At 38.6% G+C, this 24979-nt stretch overlaps 1 protein-coding gene across 4 annotated transcripts in view; it reads right to left on the reverse strand.

The window, feature by feature from the left end:
* The window catches only part of LOC124875609 (zinc finger protein 385C-like), a 115455-nt gene that overhangs the window by 25482 nt on the left and 64994 nt on the right, over positions 1–24979 (reverse strand). Inside the window, exon 1 of one of the 4 annotated variants that reach the window (XM_047377871.1) lies at positions 21609–21921. The exons of the other annotated variants lie outside the window; for them this stretch is intronic. Coding sequence (XP_047233827.1) covers positions 21609–21618 — 10 coding nt within the window. The 5' untranslated portion in view covers positions 21619–21921. Of the gene's footprint in view, positions 1–21608; positions 21922–24979 lie in introns of those variants that run through there. 4 annotated transcript variants of the gene reach the window in all.

Below are 24979 nucleotides of genomic sequence, written 5' to 3' on the forward strand. Positions count from 1 at the left end.
GTTTAAGAGAAATGTGAGATCATCTGTGACAAAATAATTAAAGCTGAAGCAGAACTGGACCCTGCAACATGACAGTGGCTCGAAACATACCAGCACATCCACCAAGGTCTAGTTAAGAACTAAGAAAAGAAAAGTGATGGGCTGGGTCAAAGTTCAGATCTTGATTTAATTGAGATGCTGTGATGTGACTTGAAACAGGCTGTTCATGCAATAAATGCCTCAAAAATGCCTCTTAAAGCTGAAAGTGAGGAGTGGGACAAACTTTTCTCAGACCGATGTCTGATGCTGGTAGATGGCTAGAAGAAGGTCTCACTGGCTATTTCAGCCAAAAGGGGGGTTAGGGTGTCCTAAGTTTTTCCTCCTGAGCTGTCAAACCAGGCTTCAAGTAAAGCAAGCTTAACTTATGTTATAGGTGTTTAAGTAACTTTCTTTTCCAGACACAAAAGATTAGACATCAATATGTGAACATTTGTTGGTAAAAAACCTAAAAATTTTTAATGGGGTGTCCTAATTTTTTACATGCATTGGTAATAATATTTTATTCTAAGAAAGTAACAAGGAGATCTCGTGATAATTAAACCCCACAATATTTTACATCAATGTGATGTCATCATGAAGCTGTCTCCGTGTAATTTGTCTGGTTAAGCAAGTTATTCTGATTCACACCCTGGGCAGGCCGTATCACGAAGGACTGTCTGGACGGCAATAATTGTTGGCCAATGCTGTATATTCCAAGTATTATTAACTTGCATTTTCCATGCTAATGTAATATTTAGCCAATGGGACACTGTCTCACAGCAGCAGGTACTCACACTGAACAGAAATGACATTCTCCTATGACACATGACACTATGACTGATTGCTGGTCTTCATAAGCCCACCTCCATCTCCTGGTGAAAGAGGTTCTTTCTTCTGGCCTGGCTCAGAGTTGGTGTAGTGATAACACAATGTACTGGTGCTAAGCAAGCAGTAGCATCAGTTTAGAACTGGAACTGATTTTGTGTAAAAAAAAACCTGAGACACAAACTGTTAGAGGTTCCAAAGCATTTTCATGTTGCCCAGACTTAAATCTAATTGAGATATTACTTGGATGTTCATGGATGCTCTCCATCTAGTCTGACTGAGCTTGAGCTAATTTGCAAGGAACATTACACAAGAATGTTGCTTTGTTGATGTGCAAAACGAGTGGAGACATATAGTACAGACCAAAACTTTGGAAACACCTTCTCATTCAAAGAGTTGTCTTTATTTTCATGACTATGGATATTGTAGCTTCACACTGAATGCATCAAAACTATGAGTTAACACATGTGGAATTATATACTGAACAAAAAAGTGTGAAACAACTGAAAATATGTCTTATATTCTAGGTTCTTCAAAGTAGCCACCTTTTGCTTTGATTACTGCTCCACACACTCTTGGCATTCTGTTAATGAGCTTCAAGAGGTAGTCATCTGAAATGGTTTTCACTTCACAGGTGTGCCCTGTCAGGTTTAATAAGTGGGATTTCAAGCCTTATAAATGGGGTTGGGACCATCAGTTGTGTTGTGCAGGAGGTGGATACAGTACACAGCTGATAGTCCTACTGAATAGACTGTTAGAATTTGTATTATGGCAAGAAAAAAGCAGCTAAGTAAAGAAAAACGAGTGGCCATCATTACTTTAAGAAATAAAGGTCAGTCAATCCGAACAATTGGGAAAACTTTGAAAGTGTCCCCAAGTGCAGTTGCATAAACCATCAAGCGCTACAAAGAAACTGGCTCACATGAGGACCGCCCCAGGAAAGGAAGACCAAGAGTCACCTCTGCTGCGGACGATAAGTTCATCTGAGTCACCAGCCTCAGAAATCGCAGGTTAACAGCAGCTCAGATTAGAGAACAGGTCAATGCCACACAGAGTTCTAGCAGCAGACACATCTCTAGAACAACTGTTAAGAGGAGACTGTGTGAATCAGGCCTTCATGGTAAAATAGCTGCTATGCTAGGAAACCACTGCTGAGGACAGGCAACAAGCAGAAGAGACTTGTTTGGGCTAAAGAACACAAGGAATGGACATTAGACCAGTGGAAATCTGTGCTTTGGTCTGATGAGTCCAAGTTTGAGATCTTTGGTTCCAACCACCGTGTCTTTGTGCGGCGCAGAAGAGGTGAACGGATGGACTCGACATGCCTGGTTCCCACCGTGAAGCATGGAGGAGGAGGTGTGATGGTGTGGGGGTGCTTTGCTGGTGACACTGTTGGGGATTTATTCAAAATTGAAGGCATACTGAACCAGCATGGCTACCACAGCATCTTGCAGCGGCATGCTATTCCATCCGGTTTGCGTTTAGTTAGACCATCATTTATTTTTCAACAGGACAATGACCCCAAACACACCTCCAGGCTGTGTAAGGGCTATTTGACCAAGAAGGAGAGTGATGGGGTGCTGCGCCAGATGACCTGGCCTCCACAGTCACCGGACCTGAACCCAATCGAGATGGTTTGGGTTGAGCTGGACCCGCACAGTGAAGGCAAAAGGGCCAACAAATGCTAAACATCTCTGGGAACTCATCCAAGACTGTTGGAAAACCATTTCAGGTGACTACCTCTTGAAGCTCATCTACAGAATGCCAAGAGTGTGCGGAGCAGTAATCAAAGCAAGAGGTGGCTACTTTGAAGAACCTAGAATATAAGACGTATTTTCAGTTGTTTCACACTTTTTTGTTCAGTATATAATTCCACATGTGTTAATTCATAGTTTTGATGCCTTCAGTGTGAAGCTACAATATTCATAGTCATGAAAATAAAGAAAACTCTTTGAATGAGAAGGTGTGTCCAAACTTTTGGTCTGTACTGTATCTAAAAGACTTGCAGCTGTAATTGCACTGAAATGTTGTTCTATAAAGAATTAATTCAGGGGGCTGAATATAAATGCAAGCCACATGTTTCAGGCTTTTAGTTGTCAAAAAAATAAAAAAATTCCTTTCAGTTAAAAATTAAGCACTACTTTGTGTTGGTCTTTCCTATAATATCTTAATAAAATAAAAAAATGCCTAATGTAAAAAAGTTAAAAGGATATAAACATTTTTGCACTTTTGTTCTCTACTTGATTCTGGAAACCTCAAGACATTTTGCTTTACATTTTATCTATTTAGACAAATCTTGCAGTAAGTTCATCTGTGCATTATGCCTCAAAATGTCTTTCCACGTGACCTCTCATCTCATCAAACTTAACTCTTGTTGACCTGCACGCTTTCAGACTGCTCATGCTTTAAAAGAGCACTGTGGCTCCGACCTTTGCTTAGACCCAAAGGAACAAGACCCAAAGGAACAATAGCGTACTCACATCAAAATGCACAGTATCATACATAAGTATATTTCCAGATTTTTACACAGCCTGCCTGTTGGATTTCTGGAAGCAGTTATGTTAAAAGTCATGTCCAAATAAAAAAGGAGAGATAAAAGTGGGTTGAAAACCTGACTGAATCAATTTCATGCTAAATAAAGAAAGAAAAATCACTGTGGAGATGAGAGTGATGTAATTTATCAACCAGAAAAGTAAGTAAAAACAAATGAATATTATTTTTGCTATCTGTTTGAAAGAGACCTAATGTTTGCGGTTAGGCAGGATAGTTGAGAAGTTTGGCTTTAGCAGGATGGAAAATGTCAGGATGTGGGTTGATGAGACAGATGAAAGGATATCTGAATGGTAGCAGGTGAATCGTGCCAAGGAAAATGAAAAAGAAACTGACTGATGAAGCTGGATAGCATACCAGACAACAATCAGAGGATAAGGAGAGAATTATGTATGTAAGAATAACAAAATCAATCTCATTTTTGTGTGACATCTAGGGTTTATTTCAAGAATTATGACTGAAATCAAATGTTGCTCGTAATATAAATAATAAACTAAAAGAAAACTGTGAAATTACTTGAACTTCACAAAACCAGAGTCAATTTTGGTTCAAATAGCTCAAAAGTTAAGAAACAGAAGGGCATTTTTTTCCACTTCTCTGATTTTTTTCTGTGCTTCATTTCAGAGTTTATAATTTGTGTGAGACAGGTTGCAAGGTCAGTCACTATCAGCATGTCTTTACTATTTGGACTAAAATATCCAAAAAGCAGAAAGACAGAGGAGATGAAAAGAAAACAAAGAAATCTATCTTCTTAGTGTCAAAGATGATAAAACAAATAATCAGTATGACTGAGGCAATATGTATTTCAGCAGTAAGAAAAGAAAGGGTTAGAGAAGGTTCAGGGATGTTGAGCTGTTCCTGCAGATGCTCTGCTGTTTGATGAAGGTAATAGCTACAGCAAAATGCCCCAGTGAGAGGAGCCCCTAGGGCAGACCCAAACTCGTTAGAGAAACTATATATTCCTTCAAACCTGGGGATGCCTTAGGGTCTCCAAGAATGAGCTTGAGACTGTCACTGAGACGAGTAGCTAGCTGGAAATATATTATGTGTTTGCACAGATGCCAATATATGTTTGATCTATAGAACATCATCACACAAAATGTGCTATGTTACTTTAAAGGAGTGAAAATAGAAATGTCTTTTTTATGTTTCTCTGCTGCAAAACATCGCAAAATAGGAAAGCTACTTTGCTGTTAGATGTTTGAGAAAATTATTTCCAGCTTGATACAAATATTCAAAAGGTTCAAGAATTTTTGCAAACAATTTGCAAACTCAGAAGGATACCTCATATGATCAAAATCTGATGCAAGTAAAATACTTTATTAAGTTGCAAGTGACAGGCAAAAGCCAATGAGTTACCCTGGATGGACCAAATTCTTGGTCTGATACAGTCTTTTGTCATCTGCAAAATATCTCCATCCAGCAGTTTGTTTAACACTTTTTCTATCATAATTCAAAGATGTATAATTTCTAGTCTGGCAAACCAAAGCACTCCCCATTACTTGCATCTCAAATGTGACAAGTCTGTACTTTCAAGCACAATAGGCTCCTCTACAGCAGTTCACAGAAAGTCAAACTCAGTTAATTTTACTTAGCTTATTTTTATTATTGTGGCACTGTTGCCTTGCAGCAAGAAGGTCCTGGGTTCGACTCCCGGCCAGGGGTCTTTTTGCATGGAGTTTGCATGTTCTACCCGTGCATCCGTGGGTTCTCACCGGGCACTCCGGCTTCCTCCCACAGTCCAAAAACATGACTGTTAGGTTCATTGATCTCTCTAAATTGCCCTTAGGTGTGAATGAGTGTGTGCATGGTTGTTTGTCCTGTATGTCTCTGTGTTGCCCTGCGATGGATTGGCGACCTGTCCAGGGCGTACCCTGACTCTCGCCCATAGACTGCTGGAGATAGGCACCAGCTCCCCTGTGACCCACTATGGAATAAGTGGCATAGAAGATGAATGAATGAATAAATAAATGTTTCTGAGGCACACATTTCTAATACAGTGTTGTTATTTAGTGCTTCAACTATTCATTTGTGAAATTATTGGGAACTTCTATTAATAAACGCTTCATTAATCACTGTGTAAGTCTTGATATTTGCCACTGTATATTGTTTCAACTAACTGATCGAAGTTAATAAGCTTCTAAGACTGTGATTTTTGTGATTCAGTAAATTTAGGGATTTACTGATTCAGTAAATCCCTAAATAAAAGGTTTACCATTCAGTTTTTTATGGATAATGCTCCCATCATTTTTCCATGATTTACAGATTTGTGTTGAAATATTCCAAATATTTAGAGGATAAAGTGCTTTATCTAAATGCAGTAAATTTATCTCGAGATCTAAATTATGTCTTAAACTAGATTTACAAGTCTGTAACTTGACTGAGAAATTTGACTGTTTTCTTCTCTCTTGCTGTTATAAATCTAAAGTCCACATTTGTAAATGAGCCTTTTTCTGCTTGGTAATCTTTACTTACATTTTTTCTCTTAGCAGGAAAGCTGAGAGTGTAGGTCACAGCAGCCAGTCTCCCAGAACTGAGAAAAAATAAAGGATTGTGAGCAGCAGATATTACAGAATTTTGAGGGGGGAAAAAAATAAATTTTTAATTTCTATTATTTCCAAGGTTAGAGTCTGTGTGACTCAACAGCTCAATATTCATAAATAGGGGGAAAACGGCAAATTTTAATGGTTTGTAGAAGAAAATCTTAGATAAGAGGCTTTCACTGCAGAGGAATCATCAGAGGAAAGGCTCCTTTCATGCTTTTTATGGTACACGCATATCCTGGGATTATTTGTGTGCCAGGCTCTGCTTTCACTCTAAACCAACATGGCGGCATGGGACAAGTTCTTATTTCTGACAACGAACATCTCCTGATGAGCCTCAGCTGTGTGCTTTCAGTGCTCAGTGACATTGACAGCTTCATAAGTGGTTACGTTTGCAAAATGCAACACGTTTACAGTCTCAACATTTCTAGAGTTTTAAGTATTAACTCTGAACTTGTTTGACCAATAGGCAAGTCTTTCTATCCACAAATAGTTAAAACAAGACAAAGCTAAAACTGGCTGCTGATTTTTGGACTGTGGAATATTAGGGCCACTGCTTTTGTGGCACCTGGACTAACTTAGACCAGCTCTCTTTCTTGAATGTGCCAAATCAGGAATGTAGCATCCTAGACTTTGGCACCTCCATTTTGTCTGTAAAAATTCCAAATACCTAACAGTTTTAGTTCTTTGTTTGGCATTTTAGACCCTGTTTAACGGTTTACCATTCCAGGTAAAATATAATTTAAATTTGTGTAGAGACCCGAGCCAAAGTGCTAATGGGTAAAATGTTAAAATCAACATGCGCCGAAGCAGATCAAACATAAAGCATGTCAGTTTAATACACATCAATGCAAAGCCACTGCATTTATAAGCATTAGTTGACATTTAATCCTTTAGAAAATAGAAAGTTTCAAGTGATTTCAAGTGAACTTTTCGGTTTATGAACTCTGTACAAACTGGGATGAAAGTTTAAAAATTACACTTTATGCTTAATGATTGCCCAGCAATCTTGGGCTGAAAGTTTGATGCTCTATTTATAGTTTACAGTGCAGACAAGTGACCAAATGTTATTTGCTGAATAACTTAGAAGAAAGGGCTAACGCTGCTGCTACGTCAGCTACTTCAAGCATTCTGCATGCTGAGCTGATTGAATCTTGATCAATGCCGACAGTGCCTGGATTTTGTATGAGTATTAGTTGTACCAGACATTTGTAGCAGTATATATAGATATAGGTATATAAGCCTTTAGCTTTGAATACGGCACACATTCACTGTGGCATTGTTTCGATAAGCTTCTGCAATGTCACAAGATTCATTTCCACCCAGTGTTGCATTAATTTTTCACCAAGATCTTGCATTGATGATGGTAGAGTCTGACCGCTGCGCAAAGCCTTCTCCACCACATCCCAAAGATTCTCATGGGATTAAGGTCTGGACTCTGTGGTGGCCAATCCATGTGTGAGAATGATGTCTCATGCTCTATGAACCACTCTTTCACAATTCGAGCCCAATGAATCCTGGCATTGTCATCTTGGAATATGCCCGTGCCATCAGGGAAGAAAAAACCCATCGATGGAATAACCTGGTCATTCAGTATATCCAGGTAGTCAGCTGACCTCATTCTTTGAAGACATACTGTTGCTGAACCCAGACCTGACCACCTGCAGCAACCCCAGATCATAGCACTGCCCCCACAGGCTGGTACAGTAGGCACTAGACATGATGGGGGCATCACTTCACTCGCCTCTCTTCTTACCCTGATGCACCCATCACTCTGGAACAGGGTAAATCTGGACTCATCAGACCATATGACCTTCTTCTATTGCTCCAGAGTCCAATCTTTATGCTCCCTAGCAAATTGAAGCCCTTTTTTCCAGTTAGCCTCACTGATTAGTGGTTTTTTAAGGCTACACAGCTGTTCAGCCTGATTCCTTGAGTTGCCTTCGCATTGTGCGTGTGGAAATACTCTTACTTTCACTATTAAACATAGCGCGGAGTTCTACTATTCTACTGTTTTTTTTCGATTTGATTTCACCAAATGTTTAAGTGATTACCGTTCACGATCATTCAGGTTTTATTTTCCAGCCACATTTCTTCCTCGAAGACGATGGGTCCCCACTATCTTTCCAGTTTTTAATAATGCGTTGGACAGTTCTTAACCCAATTTTTGTAGTTTCTTCAATCTCCTTAGATGTTTTCTCTGCTTGATGCCTGCCAATGATTTGACCCTTCTGAAACAGACGGGCATCTTTTCCACGACCACGGGATGTGTCTTTTTATATGGTAGTTTGAGAAATGAGAAGCAACTCATTGCACCAGTTGGGGTTAAATAACTTGTTGCCAGCTGAAACATAATCACCCAGGCAGTCATTATCCAATGGGAGGCTCCTAACTATTTGCTTAGTTAAATCCAGGTAAATATCTATCCATATATACATACATACATGACTTTTTTTTTGATGAACTACTGGAAGGGCATTTGTTATTTTCCTACATTCCCCTCACCATGACACATTTCAGTTTTAAGCGCATAATCAGGGTCAGAGTTTGAATGTTAAATAAAATACACGCTTAGAGATGCAAAAATGCCATACTTCATGTTCAAAAACTTTAAAAACAAAAACTTTGAATCATGTGAGACGTATGCACATGTGCAACACGTTGCTATGTCATAATCTCTAACTATGGGTTGTTATTACAAAGACTGTTGGACATGTGGATACTCAAAAAAGTCACCCACATCCCCTTTTCCTTGTTATTTTTAAATCCAGCTTCTTCATTGATGTTCATTGTTTTATTGGGAAGAATGGAGCGGGAGATCGACAGACGGATCGGTGCGGCTGCTGCAGTAATGGGGGCGCTGTGCCGGTCCGTTGTGGTGCAGAGAGAGCTGAGCCGAAAAGCGAAGCTCTCGATTTACCGGTCGGTCTACGTTCCTACCCTCAACTATGGCCATGAACTTTGGGTCATGACCGAAAGAACAAGATCCCGGATACAAGCGGCTGAAATGAGCTTCCTCCGTAGGGTGCCCGGGCACTCCCTTAGAGATAGGGCGAGGAGCTCGGCCATCCGGGAGGGGCTCGGAGTAGAGCCGCTGCTCCTCCACATCGAGAGGAGCCAGTTGAGGTGGCTCGGGCATCTATATCGGATGCCTCCTGGACGCCGTCCTCGGGAGGTGTTCCAGGCACGTTCCACTGGAAGGAGGCCCAGGGGACGACCCAGGACACGCTGGAGGGACTATGTCTCTTGGCTGGCCTGGGAACGCCTTGGGTTCCACCCGGAGGAGCTTGAGGAGGTGTCTGGGGAGAGGTACATCTGGGCGTCTCTGCTGCCCGCGACCCGGTCCCGGATAAGTGGAAGACAATGAGTATGAGTACTTTATAAGTAGAAGATTTTGGCAACAAAAAATCAAATCCCCCATTTAGTCATGTTTACAACATAACATAGTGAAGTTATTATTCACCGCAACACAAAAACAGTGATACCTCGACTCAATACATTTCTAACTAACTATAATCTTTATTTCTGCAGAACAGAATAAAATTCTGATCCAAAGGGAGGATTAAACTCTAAGGATTGAGGGGCTTAAAAGCAAAAAGGTGTCTCCTCTCTTAACAGCGGTTTGCTGTTAAGCCTGCAAAACACATTGTCAAATCATAAAAACTGAATGGCACGTTTTCCACTCTATAATAGCACAGCTTTTCTGAGCCATAAAACACAAGTGCTTGGTGCACTGCGCTTTTGCAGTAATGATGATGCCATTCATTGCTTACACAACAGGCATAGCGCTAGGCATTTATGATGAGCTCTGGTGGATGAATTAGCATCCATTAAAGCTGCTATTGACAGCTCTGCTCCACTGGAAAAAAGATGAGGAGTGAAGGTCTAATTTCCATCATGGCTTGAAATGCTGCCCCCGCCGTGCTCTGTGTGGTCTTTAAATAAATCATCTTTATTGTGACAAAGTACATTTAGGCCTCAACTGGCAGCCAACAGGCAAAATCTCTTGCTGGCTGTCAGTGTCTATTTAAACGCATACAGCTGCAGCTGGCAGAACTGGCAGCTTTGGGAGAGTTTCTACCTGCAGGGCAGCAACCGGCCCTGATCATGGCTCCCTGTCGTAATCTGTCCTATTTTCATCTGAAACACTGTGGGCCTATTTTCACCACAGTGTCTAAAAACCTTTAATACATTTGTTCAAGGTGAAATCCAGGACTTGTGTTTGCTGGTCAAAGACAAGTCACAGGACACTGCGGACGATATAAGCTCTAACTGTGTATGTCTATGCAGAAGATTTGGCAGAAAGAATGTAGAGGAAAATCACAATTTGTAACAGCATTTTAAAAGCCCTGTTAGGAAATCTGCATGCATTAATGATAAACATCTCTGTACAAAATGTATTCTGGGGCACTGCTAGGTGCATCAAAATTGTTGGTTTTAGTGTGATCTAAAGAAACACCTCACTATTTTTTTATAAGAGGAGTTTATGAAAAAACAAAGTAAAGAAAAAAACTTTGAAGTAAAGAGTTTGCAGATTCATCCAAAACCAATATGTGGTTGGTAAAAATATAGTTAAATGTGCACTTTATTACAGACTACCAAAGGCACGTTGTATGCAGTATTTTCAAGTAAATTAAAACAAAAAGCCCTTCCAATATGGAAAAGTGGAGATAATGATCTGTTCTTGAATTATAGAAAAATCTCCAAGATTGAAAAAAGTTCATTTTAGCAATGGCTCCATAATTTTATAGAAAACTGCCGTTTATTGACTGACTGTCCAAATGGGTTTATAACAAACCACCTTAATAGGAGTAATGCAATTAATTTACTTTGAAAAGCTTTTGATGTCACCATTGATTGCTGTTGAAAAAGCTCATGTTATATGCTATCATGTGGATAATGCATTATTGGACATAAAGTTACCTCAATAATAGATATTTTTTGTACAGATAAAAAAAGTTTAATCTTATTCACTAAAGGTGTACAACAAGGTTCTGTGCTGGGTCCTAATTTCTTCATATCATACATAAATGACATGTAACTTAGCAAAGACTTTCAAACTTTACTCTGTTTGCTGATGACAATGTTATATTCCTGTATCCCTAAAAATCTGGAATAGGTTCTGAGAACATTGAAAGTGGAACTTATGGCATGAAATAAATCTATAGTAAAAAATATTTCATAATAAGCAAGTAAAACAAAGGTTTACCTAATGATAAATCACAATGCAAGGTCAAATGAAACAACAGTTTTAGAAATGAAAACAGACTCCAACAGTCTAAGGAGAGACACCCAATCTTCCCTCTCCCCAGACACCTCCTCCAGCTCCTCTAGGGGAAGCCTGAGGCATTCCCAGGCCAGCTGAGAGACACAGACAATCCAGCGTGTCCTGGCCTGTCCCGTGGGTCTCCTCCAGGTCAGACGTAACTGGAGCGAGGTGCTCCAGGTACGTCTGACCTGGAGGCGAGGGAGGCGTCCAAGGGGAAACCGAAACTGATGCCTGAGCCCCCTCATCTGACTCCTCTTGATGTGGAGGAGCAGCGGCTCTACTCCGAGCACCTCTAGGATGGCTATAGAAAAAAGCTATCCAAACCAACCTGGCCCTATGTGACAAAAATATTTCCCATTAAACCTAATATGCTGTGCCACCATTGGTGCCATTAAGTTTTCAGTCATTTACATCACTGTGGAGGAACTTTGGCCTAATCCTCTTTGCAGAATAGTTTTACTGCAGTCACATTACAGGGTTTTCAATTTGATTTGATGCCGCATCATCTCAATTGGATTTAAGTCCAAACTTTGACTACGCCACTCCTGACTGTCAATACAATGTATGGTTCTGTAGCTGTTAGTTACAAAAAAATGTAATGAGTCCTTTCAAAAGGTTTCAACTTTGTCCCGTCATTCCACGTAATGTTTCCCAAATGTCTTGGAGATCACTAAGATGATTTTTGGAAAATGTGAGACAACATTTGAGTTCTTTTTAGTCAGCAGTTGTTTTTGCCTTGTAACTCTCCCATGGATGCCATTACTGATTTTTCATTAAATGCTGTTTGGGGTTCTGTTGTGACCCCTTGGATGAGCTCTTTTTTTTATTTTACTAGTCCAGACTGTTTTCTGCATTTTCTGATAACAGCTATCAGTGCTGGAGTCCCAAAGCCCTTAGAAATGGCAACCGTTTCCAGATTGATAGATGTCAAGGACTTTTGTTTATCATCTGTTCATGAGATAATAAAACTTACTTCACGTTGGTAGGCAGTGCCATCTTTATTCTACAGGACTGGTGGTGATCTGATCTGGATGTGGCATTGAAACACCTAAGAAAATGTGGTTCATTACAGTTAATTTTATGATTTAAAAAGGAGGGGCAATACTTTTTTCACATAGGGCCAAGTTGGTTTGCATAGATTTTTTTCCCTGTAATAAATTAAATCAATATTCAAAAACAGATTTTTGTATCTTTGTCTGATAGTTTCAGAAACATAAGTATGACAACTGCAGCAACTCATTCCCTGTATATTTACATTCTGTATTTGACACATGATTCATGTGTGCCACATACTTGCCCGGTCTTGTATCTTTGCTTAGTTTCTGTTTTCTCTAGGTCATGTTGAAGCATTCTACGCCAAATTAATGTCTGTTAAATCCTGCATTTGCATCCAGTGCTGACTGCTCAAACAGATATAGCCATTTTTGCTGTGCCTCCATTAGCGACCCTCTGCACTTTACATATTAAACGTGCTGTATCAAACACACTGAAAATACGCTGCCACCATCTGTTCAAACTCTGATAAGAGTCCAATCAGAACCACTGAATGGCAGTAGGCAAATGTGTAGCAGATACTTATTGGTATTTAAAGTCTGTGCTGAGTGTTATCCGCCTCATGAACTTAGTAATTAGCAGCTTTTCTGACCCGATGCTCCTCTCAGAACTGCAGTAAATATGGCTGTCAGACTGATGGAGCCTGAAAGACTGTGGCAGCTTCACATATGAGGTGAGCACGCTTTATCTTTAAAGATTTGTTGAGGCTGTGGTAAACAGATTATGCAAATTTGTCAATATGTGTAATTTTTACATCCTTAAACAATTTAACAAACCAGCAGAAGTTTGTGTAATTTGGATTTTATCAAAAATTATCTAATTCATTCATTATTAATCACAGTAAATGTCTTAAGGTGATGGAGTCTTCCAAATGTTAGATAAGGATAAAAGTACATAAACTAATCACGTCTAGCAAAAAAACCAAAAACAAAACTAATCATACATGCCCACTATTAAAGTCAATTAATAAGTAGCCAAGCTAATATTAGAAATAATTTTAAATGCTGCAAGGAGAGTTACATTTAAACAAATATGTGTGTTCACTCTGCTATTTGGTAATAGTAAGGATGCAGATATATTTTTTGATTTTAAGGGGCTTGTAGTTTCAGTATCTTTGTTCAGTTCACATTGTTCAATTCATCTTAAAAAGATGTTAACCATTTGTAATAATCTGTATTATTTGGCGTATTCATCATGCATACAGATGTGTGACAGGGTCTTTCTCACAGTTACAATGTAACTTTTAAGAAAACAAAAATGTAAAAAGATACTCGCACGTATTATTTTTCAATGCAGCACTGATTGAACAACACTTTTGGAATATATTGGAAGACTCCATAGTATCATGGGTGCAGCAGCATCATATAGCCTCTTTTTCTCCATATCTGTTAGGTCTGTCCATTAAAACTCACCTTATGGGTGCATTCAGTGGTGATTTTTGAAATGGACCATATGAGCAGCTGCCCAGAGCAGCATTGGCAAGGTAAGTGCACCAGCATCAGACAAAATACATAACTTATCTGACAGTTGTACCTTGAACAAGTTTTGTATTGGTTTTATGCAGAGAATAGGGTGTGCCCGCTGTTTGGATGCAAGACCACTGTTGAATGCACTACCAACATTTTAATAAAGAGCACTTGGACTTGTTCAAATCTTACATGTTAAATTTCTGGAAAATGTCGTTGCCTCTGGTAGAAGCTTGTTTTAGAGGTTTATTTTATTATTTGTACTGATGAAATGTTCCTCCATGCGATAACTAGTGTTTTCTTTGTGGCAAAAGGCAGACATGCTGCATACAAGTTAGATGTTTCTAATGTAGTGGTAGATCAAGAGAATGTGTCTTAATCTGTAGGGTAGTGAAAGCTACCTATACTATGCTTTCTCCACCTTGTATTAAAAAACAGCCAACATTGTGTTTTCACATATATATACAGGGGTTGGACAATGAAACTGAAATACCTGGTTTTAGACCACAATAATTTATTAGTATGATGTAGGGCCTCCTTTTGTGGCCAATACAGCATCAATTCGTCTTGGGAATGGCATATACAAGTCCTGCACAGTGGTCAGAGGGATTTTAAGCCATTCTTCTTGCAGGATAGTGGCCAGGTCACTACGTGAAACTGGTGGAGGAAAACGTTTCCTGACTCGCTCTTCCAAAACACCCCAAAGTGGCTCAATAATATTTAGATCTGGTGACTGTGCAGGCCATGGGAGATGTTCAACTTCACTTTCATGTTCATCAAACCAATCTTTCACCAGTCTTGCTGTGTGTATTGGTGCATTGTCATCCTGATACACGGCACCGCCTTCAGGATACAATGTTTGAACCATTGGATGCACATGGTCCTCAAGAATGGTTCGGTAGTCTTCGGCAGTGACGCGCCCATCTAGTACAAGTATTGGGCCAAGGGAATGTCATGATATGGCAGCCCAAACCATCACTGATCCAACCCCATGCTTCACTCTGGGCATGCAACAGTCTGGGTGGTACGCTTCTTTGGGTCTTCTCCACACCGTAACTCTCCCGGATGTGGGGAAAACGGTAAAGGTGGACTCATCAGAGAACAATACATGTTTCACATTGTCCACAGCCCAAGATTTGCGCTCCTTGCACCATTGAAACCGACGTTTGACATTGGCATGAGTGACCAAAGGTTTGGCTATAGCAGCCCGGCCGTGTATATTGACCCTGTGGAGCTCCCGACGAACAGTTCTGGTGGAAACAGGAGAGTTGAGGTGCACATTTAATTCTGCCGTGATTTGGGCAGCCGTGGTTTTATGTTTTTTGAATACAATCCGGGATAGCACCCGAACATCCCTTTCAGACAGCTTCCTCTTGCATCCACAGTTAATCCTGTTGGATGTGGTTCGTCCTTCTTGGTGGTATGCTGACATTACCCTGGATACCGTGATTCTTGATACATCACAAAGACTTGCTGTCTTGGTCACAGATGCGCCAGCAATACGTGCACCAACAATTTGTCCTCTTTTGAACTCTGGTATGTCACCCATAATGTTGTGTGCATTTCAATATTTTGAGCAAAACTCTGCTCTTACTGGTGCAATGTGCAATCAATGAAGACTGGCTACCAGGCTGGTCCAATTTAACCATGAAACCTCCCACATTCCACTGCAACAGACCTGGAGGCAAAGTGACAAAACTGGAAACCTTAAAATACTTGGACCTCACTCAAAGAAGCTCAGGCCAGAAATTGTTCAAATACATTTAAATGTAAATACAGTATGGAAACAACTGTTGTTCTTGTCATAACAGATTATATTGCAGATCACAGTATTTATGGGGAGTTTAATTATTGAATGCTACAGAGGTGAGTAAATGAACAGATGAGGAACAGATGTGGGAGAGTAGGAAACTAAGGCACTGAGAGAAAGTGCTGAGTAAACAGGGTACAGAAAATAAACAGAAACCACAAAAATAACCAGTAATGCAAACATAGAAAAATCTGCAAAAAAAACAAACAAAATATCTAAGCCAGGTCCGACAGGTCATGAGAAGAGATCCTGTTAGTTTAACGTCTGCCCCAGTGTCAGGTATCCTGCCAGCATTGCCCTTTAATTAGCTTCATCCATCTTCCCATCAACTTTCACAAGCTCCCCTACTCAATGTCTTGGTGGGTTTGTGTCATCCTCTTTATATTTCTGGATTATAGATTTGGATATTATTTGACAATCCAACCCTGCTGTAAAGCTGTCTGCCAACTTCCTTGACCTTCATTGTAATGTTTGGTAACTAATATTTCCTAACTAAAGTCTGAAGCCTTCCCAGAGCAACTGGATTTATAGTGAGATTAACTTAGACATTTAATAAATAGAATCCAAATGTTTGTAAGAGTAGTTGGTTGTACTCAATTTTGAAGTTAACATTAGATTTTTTCAGATGTATTTGTAAAACATTTTGAAAACTGTCTATTCTTCAACTTTACAACTATGCACTGCTAAGTGTTGTATAAAATCTTTAAAAAAATACATTTAATTTTGTGGTTGAAACCTGATGAGCATAAGTTGAAGGGGCATGAATGCAAGCAACTTTATACCGTGCTATATGTACGCAATAGGAATTTTCTATTGTAATAATGTTTTTAAAACACGTTAAACTAGAATTTCACTTGGATTAAAGCTTGTGACATAAATTGTTGTAAAAACATCCACTTACTAAAATGCTCTCAGTGAGTCAGCATACTGCTGTGGCACAAATAATAATAATAAAATGGTCTCACTGATGTGAATTAACAAGTCAGTACAGTAGACTAATCAGACCACTGAAACAATCCTCACCAGCAGTACAGCTATTAAAACTATACTGTTGAGCTCACATCACCCTTCGATCAGAATAATGGGTCATTAACGCTGCTGGATAATGAAGCAGTGAGATTAATCATGATGCCAACCTCCTGCTCAAACGTAGAGACGATTCCATCAAATCACACTGACATATGGTCTCACGGTGTCCTTAAATGTTTTCACACAAACACAACTAATGTATGAAAAATAATTGATTGATTGGGCTTCATTTGGACCTCATTATTGATTCAGGGAAATCATCAAACTGTGCAAAGGTTAGTTACCTTCACAGAAAACAGACAGCCTTCTGTTTTCTATTTTTATAACAAGTTTTAGAAATAGTTCTACAGGTCTTTTATATTTTATTTTTCTTTAGACTTGTGCTACTTTTTGTCCTGTGTGTTGCCCTGCGATGGACTGGCGATAGGCACCAGCTCCCCTGCGACCCTGCACGGAAGAAGCAGGTATATAAGATGAATTGATGGAGAATTAGCTTTTCTCACCAAGTTTTGGCATACAAATAATGAATTGGACCTTGGTTCCACCCTTGTCTCTCAAAGAAGACATTTTAAATGTGTTGCAAGAAGGGATTTAAAGACATTTCTTTTTTTAAATATGTATATATACAGTGCTTTTACAAAAGAAAAAGACATGGTTGAATTGGGGCAAATGCAATTTGAGAGACAACCTAGGAAAAAAAAACATAACAAAACCTGATCTGTCACAAGACTAAAGAGAAAGTAATCAGTCTTTGGTGGATTCATACATCTTACAAACTAATTTATCTGCCAATTAGAATCTCTGTTAAATAATTGCCTGGAAATATTGATAAAACCTTGCTGACTTTTGATAAAAAAAGCCCTCCAACCCATTAGATGTCATTTGTTCAATAATTTCCTTTTCATTATTCTTTTAAATTTATTTTCAGGTTCAGAATCAAAATCAGCTTTATCGACCAAGTTTGTGCAATTAAACAAGGCATTTGACTTCAGGTCCACTTTGCCCTCAATGTAGAGACATTTTAAACATAATATTTGGTGGAAATAAAGTTTGTGTTTGGGTCTGTAGAGATGTTAGCTGCCCTTTTCTTCACCCTAGACCTGTACAAGTCCTGGATGGAGAGAAGGTCAGCTATGACGACTCTCACTGCAAACCTTGCAGTTTGGACCTATCTTGTTTTGTGGATGAGCCAAACCACACAGTGATGGATGACCACTGGCCAGACTAAGGAATGGCATTGCAGAAGATGACCAGCAGCTCCTGTGGCAGGTTGTACTTCTTTGAGTTGTCGCAGGAAGTACAGTCTCTGCTGGGTCGTCTTCCGGACATTATCTATGTGTGGGGACCATCTCAGGTCCAGAAAGAGGACAGTGATCCACAGTAGACACAGTGCTGTTGAGGATGGTGAGGGGAGGGTGTGGGTGTTGTTCTCCAGAAGTCCACCATCATCTCCACATTTTGAGAGGATTAAGCTCCAGGTGGTTCTGACCAAACCAGTGGACCAGTCTGTACAGAGACGAGTCATTATCCTGGATTTTATTACAGTATATTATATGTAAAAACCTTGTTTGCTCTTGGTTCACTTTCTGTTTTTAAATATGGTAAATAATTGTTTTGACATTGACAAGGACATTCATACTCCTGAATAAGACCCATAACCGATCTAAATGACAGCTGGGAGTATTGCACATTTCAGACCTGAACAGCCATCAGATGTGACTTACATGACTTGTTACACATCACTATTGCCAATAGTTTTAAATGGTCATAAAGTAAAAGCAACAAAGATAAGTAGCCTTATCATGCAATATGCACTGACTCTAAAAACTATATTAACCGAAAAATCTGAATTTACAAAATGAGGAAAAGATTATTTAGCATGTTTGGATATTCAAACCTTCCCTCTCATTCCAAACAGAATACAGATGAGATTTAATCCACACAGAGTCAGCGCGATATCAAAACTGAGCTCTTGGTGATGGTGCAAACAGGTGCAGCATGGCCACCGGGCAAAACGCTGCAGTCATCTTCTCTCTGGTTCTCTTTGATCCTCTTAATCTGCCATTTGAAGAAGAAAAGACCCAGGACTGGCACACAGACGTGACTCAGTATTTCCATCCACAGCGTTATGCATTTCTCAGAAGCTTATATAGAGGTAAAATTCAAAATACATGTTTGTATACACAGACAGTTTTAATCTTTTTCTACAGGGCGAGCCCGTTAGATCGGAAATTACATAATTATATGAAGCAATGCAGGTAACTTTTCTACGTTAAATATATGAACATGTATGTATTTAGCAGACTTTTACATCAGCAGTATCCACACAAAAAAGAAAAATCCAAGATTTTAATCAGTTTAATTGTCCATTTTGGCATATTCTCATTCAACCGCACAAGCTTATGCAGTACTGCCATTTTTTCTTAGCTCCGCTACAAACCCCAGGTTTCTTATAGAAATAGTCCCCCTTAAATGTGGCAGGAGTTATAGAAATCAGATCTATTTTCCTTTTTCTTCAACATGTCCTCTTATGGAAGGAGGAGGCAGTCACAGCAGAGCTTTCATTTATAATGCCAGTCAAAGACCAAATAACAACAATTGTTGTTCTGTTGCAGGTTTGAGTTAAAAGCAATAAAACACTAGTCTTGGGTCCCTTCACATTGGAACAAAACAGAACACCTAAAAACATGATTGTGTGTGTTGTAAGAAAAACATGATGTGGATTACTAAACAAGTATTACAAATAACTAATAATATGATCTATGTATTATAAACAATGGCATCAACTAATCCCGTCTCCTCAGTATAATATGTAAGAGGCAGATTACACACACTACCAGTGTATCTGAGAATTAATAACCATACACACCTAAGCGACCATTTAACCTGACATGCATGTTTGTGGACTGTGGGAGCAAGCAGGAGTACCCAGAGAAAAGGACTGGCATGGATTTGACCCCAAAACATTATTGTAAGTTAGATTGTAGATGGTAAATTAGAACAACCCACTGACATTAGACATTCTGCACATTATTTATTATTTCATGTTTGGTAGAGGTTCAGTGAAGTCTGAGGCTGCTTTCAATCTTCTCCCTAATGCAGTGTTTGATTAGAACTACCCAATCTCTGTCCCAGCCGCCGGCCCTCAGCTTAGCACCCTTTCCTGTCTGACAGAGTGTTACTCTGTCAGACAGGACACAGTAAAAATTAAAATACTTGTAATAATCCTAATTAAAAATGAACTATCAGATTAGATCAGAGCTAAACTGTATAACAAATTGCAGTCAAATGACTATTTGATGGGGTTTTATATTTTAAATGTAATGCATGCTAATTGTGCATGATTATATAACAACTTATTTTTCATGTTGGACAAACGCTCACTTTTCACTCACACTTGATGCCCACATTTGTTAAAATCTTGGCCAAGATGTAGAGGTCACAAAGTGATGAGGGCATGTTGATCAAGTAAAAGAAACATAAGAGTCAGGAAACTGTGGGTTAACTCATATTCAATGACTCATAATGCAATAGGATCCTAATCACATGCTTTGCTAATATTGTGCAGCACCAGACTAATTAAATAAATATTAACTAAATAACTATTTTATTAGTATTAGTAATATAAATTAGCTGGAAAAGGTTACACAAAGATCAAAATAAATATCCAAATATGTACATCCTTCACAGTGAACAATCACCAGTTTTAAGAGATACCATTTTAATTACTGTACATGCAGTTGCTCTTATGACCACTAGAGGCAATTTCTTTTTCAAATGTATAAACAAAAATATCCATAGCATAATGACAAGCCAATATTGCCATGGTAAAGGCATTATTGGCTTTAATACATCAAAGTATTATGTTATGATGTATGATATTTTCAGCCATTATTACAGTGCTGTTCAGAACAAGGTCAGAAATGACACCAGTGCATTCACAACAAACTTGCAATAAAATGTAGGGCTGCTTGATTTTAGAAAATCCCACAGTAGTAGTATATTTAGAAAATATTATGGTGAGATAAAGACACTCCTGTCCTCATTGCGTACTTCTATTTCTGTCTGTGAGTTTTGGCTTCATATAGACACTTTAATCTGTGTCAGGTGAGTATCTACTGCAATGAGAATCCATCCAACAGACTGCATACCTTATTGGCATGCACGATGTCCATTAATGAGACTCTTTAAAAATATTAGTTAACACCATTGCATTCCAAATAGCTCTTGCGATATTATTTTTCACACTGATATTGCGATGTTGAGAAATTTGCGATATATTGTGCAGCCCCAATAAAATTTAAATAATTAATGCTCTGAACAATTACAGACGTTTCTGCTTTTCATTATTTGATTAATGTATTCATAAAACCAAAAAAGAAAAGGTTTATCTAAAATGACATCTTCTTTGTTCTTAAAAACATTTCCCCTCATCAAGACTACTTTCCAGGAAAATCAGAAATATATAAATTTATAAAAATCTAGATCTTTTGGTACAATTAAAGCTTTTATCTTGGCATAACTAAACCAAGACACCCTAAAGTACAATCAACATTTTGCCCTTTTAATTACAAAAACAAACGAAACTGACTAGATGTCCCCACACCTCTTTTATCTTTAACAGCCACCAATTATGCGAGCTAATCTGGGCATATTTCCCCAGGGAGGCAGAGAAATAATTGGTAGCAATGTGCGCAGTGATATCAGCGCTGTTCTTGCGTGGCTCTAAAATGACTTGACAGATCTGGGAACAATAGTTCTGCAAATGGTCTGAACTCCACACTTGGCTTCATCAAAAGGGGTCAATTAGAAAAACAAACAGGCCTGGGACTCATTGAGCATGCAGGAGGAACTGAATTAGGGCAGATGGTAGTCAGGAGACCAAACCTCCCCTTGGGCAATGATGTGAAGTCTGTGTTGTAAAACATACATGGACAGGAGAGCGCTCACATGCACTTAGACAGATTAAAGCTGCAATTGAAAACCTTAAGTGTTAAATCTGCTTTTAAATATTCAGCAAAGAAGTAGTCCTGACAAATTCTTACCTAGCAGCATCTCCACGTGTTTAATGAATCCTCAGCTGATCTCAAATCAGAGAAGTTCAAGAAAACAAAAAGTGTCTCCCAAAAAAGGTCTTTCAGTTTTTTTTTTTTCCTGTGTCTTCCTTTTTGTCCTCTGAAATTCTCTTTTCTCAGATCAGTGACACATCTTAGCCACGATCCAAAGAGCTGTTGCAAGAGAACGACTCACATGGGCTTTAATTAAAAGTGTCATGCTCTGCTGGTCAGCTTGTCCTTTTTAGCATAGGAAACAGAAAGACCAAGACAGGCTGGAAATGTGCGGAGGACGAAATAGAAGCTGAGAGCGCCTGAAGAGCAAGTGTGTATGAGTATGTAAGGCAGAGTGAAGGAGGAGGAAACTGAGCGAGGAAGAAGGGGAGAGAAAGTACTCCAAAATCTCTCTCCCTCCTCTGTCTTCTAGTTCCTATTCAAGGTCCACACCTGCATGTTCCCTAAAGGACGCACATTGCTATTTACTTTCTGGCATACTTGCCAAACAAAAGCCCTCAATCTGTTTCCATTCTTCTGAAAATGTTGCCGTTGTTTGCACATTGCTATTAAAAATTTTAAAGTTTAAAGCACACAGACTGCATCCTACCAGAATACAATCGATTAATCAGAAAAGCTTTTTTTAGAGCTTAAAAGATCTTTTGCAATTAAAATGAAAACTGTGCAATTAAGTAATTGGTTTAAATATCTAGTAATGAAAAAAAAAAACTTAAAAAAACTTAAAAAAATACAAAAACTGAAGAAAGTCCAAAGTATTATTACTATTTCTGAGGTTCCTTATGCATTACAAATTAATTGTAACCTCATCATTCAGATTTGACAAATGTAATTGTCACAGTCTGGGTTTGGATTGGATCAAAGTGCAGATAAGAGCAGCGTGTTTGTAAGAGACTTCAAGTTTTATTCCAAAAAGGTTTTCAAAGCAAAACAAAGCACTGCAGGTATGAGATAATAGGTCGAGGTTCAAAATTTATACATACTGAACACTGCAGGAACATGGCATGACGAGGGTAACGAGTGTGAGCGAGTTGTGAGACGAGGAACCAGCAAAGGACAATGAAACAAACCAACTAATAAACAGAGTGAGAACAAAGGCAGGTAATCAAGGAACTAAGAACAGGTGTGACAAGCAGGCAGAGAGGCAGAGGGAGAAGGTGAACCTAATAAAGCTAAAGCATGAGGAAATAAACAGACTGCAAAAACCCAAACTAAACACAAGACCACTACAAAGTCAAAGATGTCATATCATGACAATAATAATCTGCATTATTATACAACAGAGCTCAGTCAAATAAAACTTTAGTTTTACATGCCAGGCAGACAGATTTTTGCAATTTTTTGCAAAATCACAAGACAACTGACCTTATGTGATTGTGGAATGTTTTATCTGTGAACAAATGTACATTACCTAGAATAAGTATTCCTGCCCTTGAACTTTCTCACATTTTGTCACATTACCAGAACCAAGAACCTCAGTTTATTTTATTGGAATTTACCAACACAAAGTAGTGCATAATTGTGAAGTCTCCCACCTTTGCTCCGAGATCCTAAAATAAAATCCTGAGTTTTCAGAAGTTACCTTTAAGTTCGAGTGAAAGCTGTGCGTTGCAGAAGAACAACTAAGCATATTTTCTGAGGTGACCCATGAGTTTTTTTTTTGACAGTACAAAAAAACAAAAACGATGGACCATAGTCAACGTTGCTTTTCAGTCTCATCTCGGAGCTTAATAATAATATTCATTAAAAAATACTCCATAGTAAGTATTTTATAGAAATTATTGAGGTATTTTTGTGTTCTACTAGAAAGTCCCCAAAATATTATTGGTTTCTTAATGAATATTTTAGGCTAAAGTAGTTATAAAAGATTGACTTGTTTAGAGTTGCAAAAAATATATAACATTTATACTGCAGTTTTTAGAAAACTCATAAGCTTTTGCCCAAAACACCTTGAGTCTAAACTCTGATGCAGTAGAAAAAACAATGATGCAAAAAGCCAATCATTTGTCAGTCACTGACCCATCTCAGGGCCTAATACTACTACCACTAAGACTACTACTGCTAACAGTAATATTAATAAAAAGCAGGAAATATTTTAGTTTTGATTAGAAAACAGAGTGAAGTAAGCATACTGCCTTTTAAAGGATTAAAAATATAAAATATTTTAGGCTGAAATAGTTTGTAAAGTGTTTAACATTGAAAAAATATCAATTTGTAATATTTTTAGCCGTTTTTGGAAAGTGGACAATTTTAGTCTTTCCAAACAAATGGATTTCTCAAAAAGAGTATATTTTAGGGTTAACTCTATTTTTTATCATTCCTGTAACAAAAATGCTCTTTCTTTGCCTCTAAAAGGAAGAATAGATTTAAATTCTCACAATAACAGCAATGCACAGTCACATAGAGCTTGTGATTTCGCTTTGCTCCTCTCTGGCTTCTTGTCCACTTGAATAAATGTGGTGTGAAAGCACAACACAGACAAACCCTGACAGTTTTACACTTGATTTCAGGCTGTTGCATTCAAATGAGAAGTGCAGAGAAAGCGCCGCTGGCAAAACGATCACATGTTGGCAACACACATCAGGCTTTCATCTTGTCATGAATCTAGAAAACACTCACTGCAGACACTGTTTGACTCTGCATGTGTCTGATAAGCTATGTTACTTATGGAAATTACTGATTTGTTAAAGGTTGTGGGGGGATAAGGGTTGCGGGGGAAGAATGAGGTTGCATAAACAAAAGCTTCAATATGGCGACAGCATCTGACAGATTGAAATAAGAAATACCTTAAAGCTTGGCTATTTATAACACCAAAATAATCAGCTTATCTGTTTGACATAAATACAGCCCCTTTGGTCATTGTTGAGACCTAAAACAGGTCTGTCCCATAAGTAAAGTAATGTGATCGATGTTTTTCTTAATCCATGTAACTGACTGAAGCACTGAGAAAGACTATAATACAGGGATCCAACATATTTTTCATATAAAATGTCCTTCCTATTCTAGACCAAACTTTCCAGAATTGCCAATCCTCAATGTTCATTTTCAAATATAAAATCCTAAAGTTCACAATGAATTATTGCAGATAATAATCCAGTGGTCAGGCTTTAACTGTGGAATCTGGAAAACAAAGAAACTGGAAGAAAGAAAGGGAGGAAGGGAATAAGGGAGGAAAGAAAGCAATGGCAATGAAGGAAGGTACATGCAAGGAAGAAATGAAGGAAAGAAATGCATGAAAAAAGGAGGGAAGAACAAAGAATAAAGTAAAGACATCAGTGAGGATACAAGGAAGAAAGGAAAGAAGGACAATAGGAAAACGTTTTTTCCATACTTATCCAGATATGGAAAAT

Source organism: Girardinichthys multiradiatus, chromosome 10 (genome assembly GCF_021462225.1).
Source record: "Girardinichthys multiradiatus isolate DD_20200921_A chromosome 10, DD_fGirMul_XY1, whole genome shotgun sequence".
Taxonomy (NCBI): Eukaryota; Metazoa; Chordata; class Actinopteri; order Cyprinodontiformes; family Goodeidae; genus Girardinichthys; species Girardinichthys multiradiatus.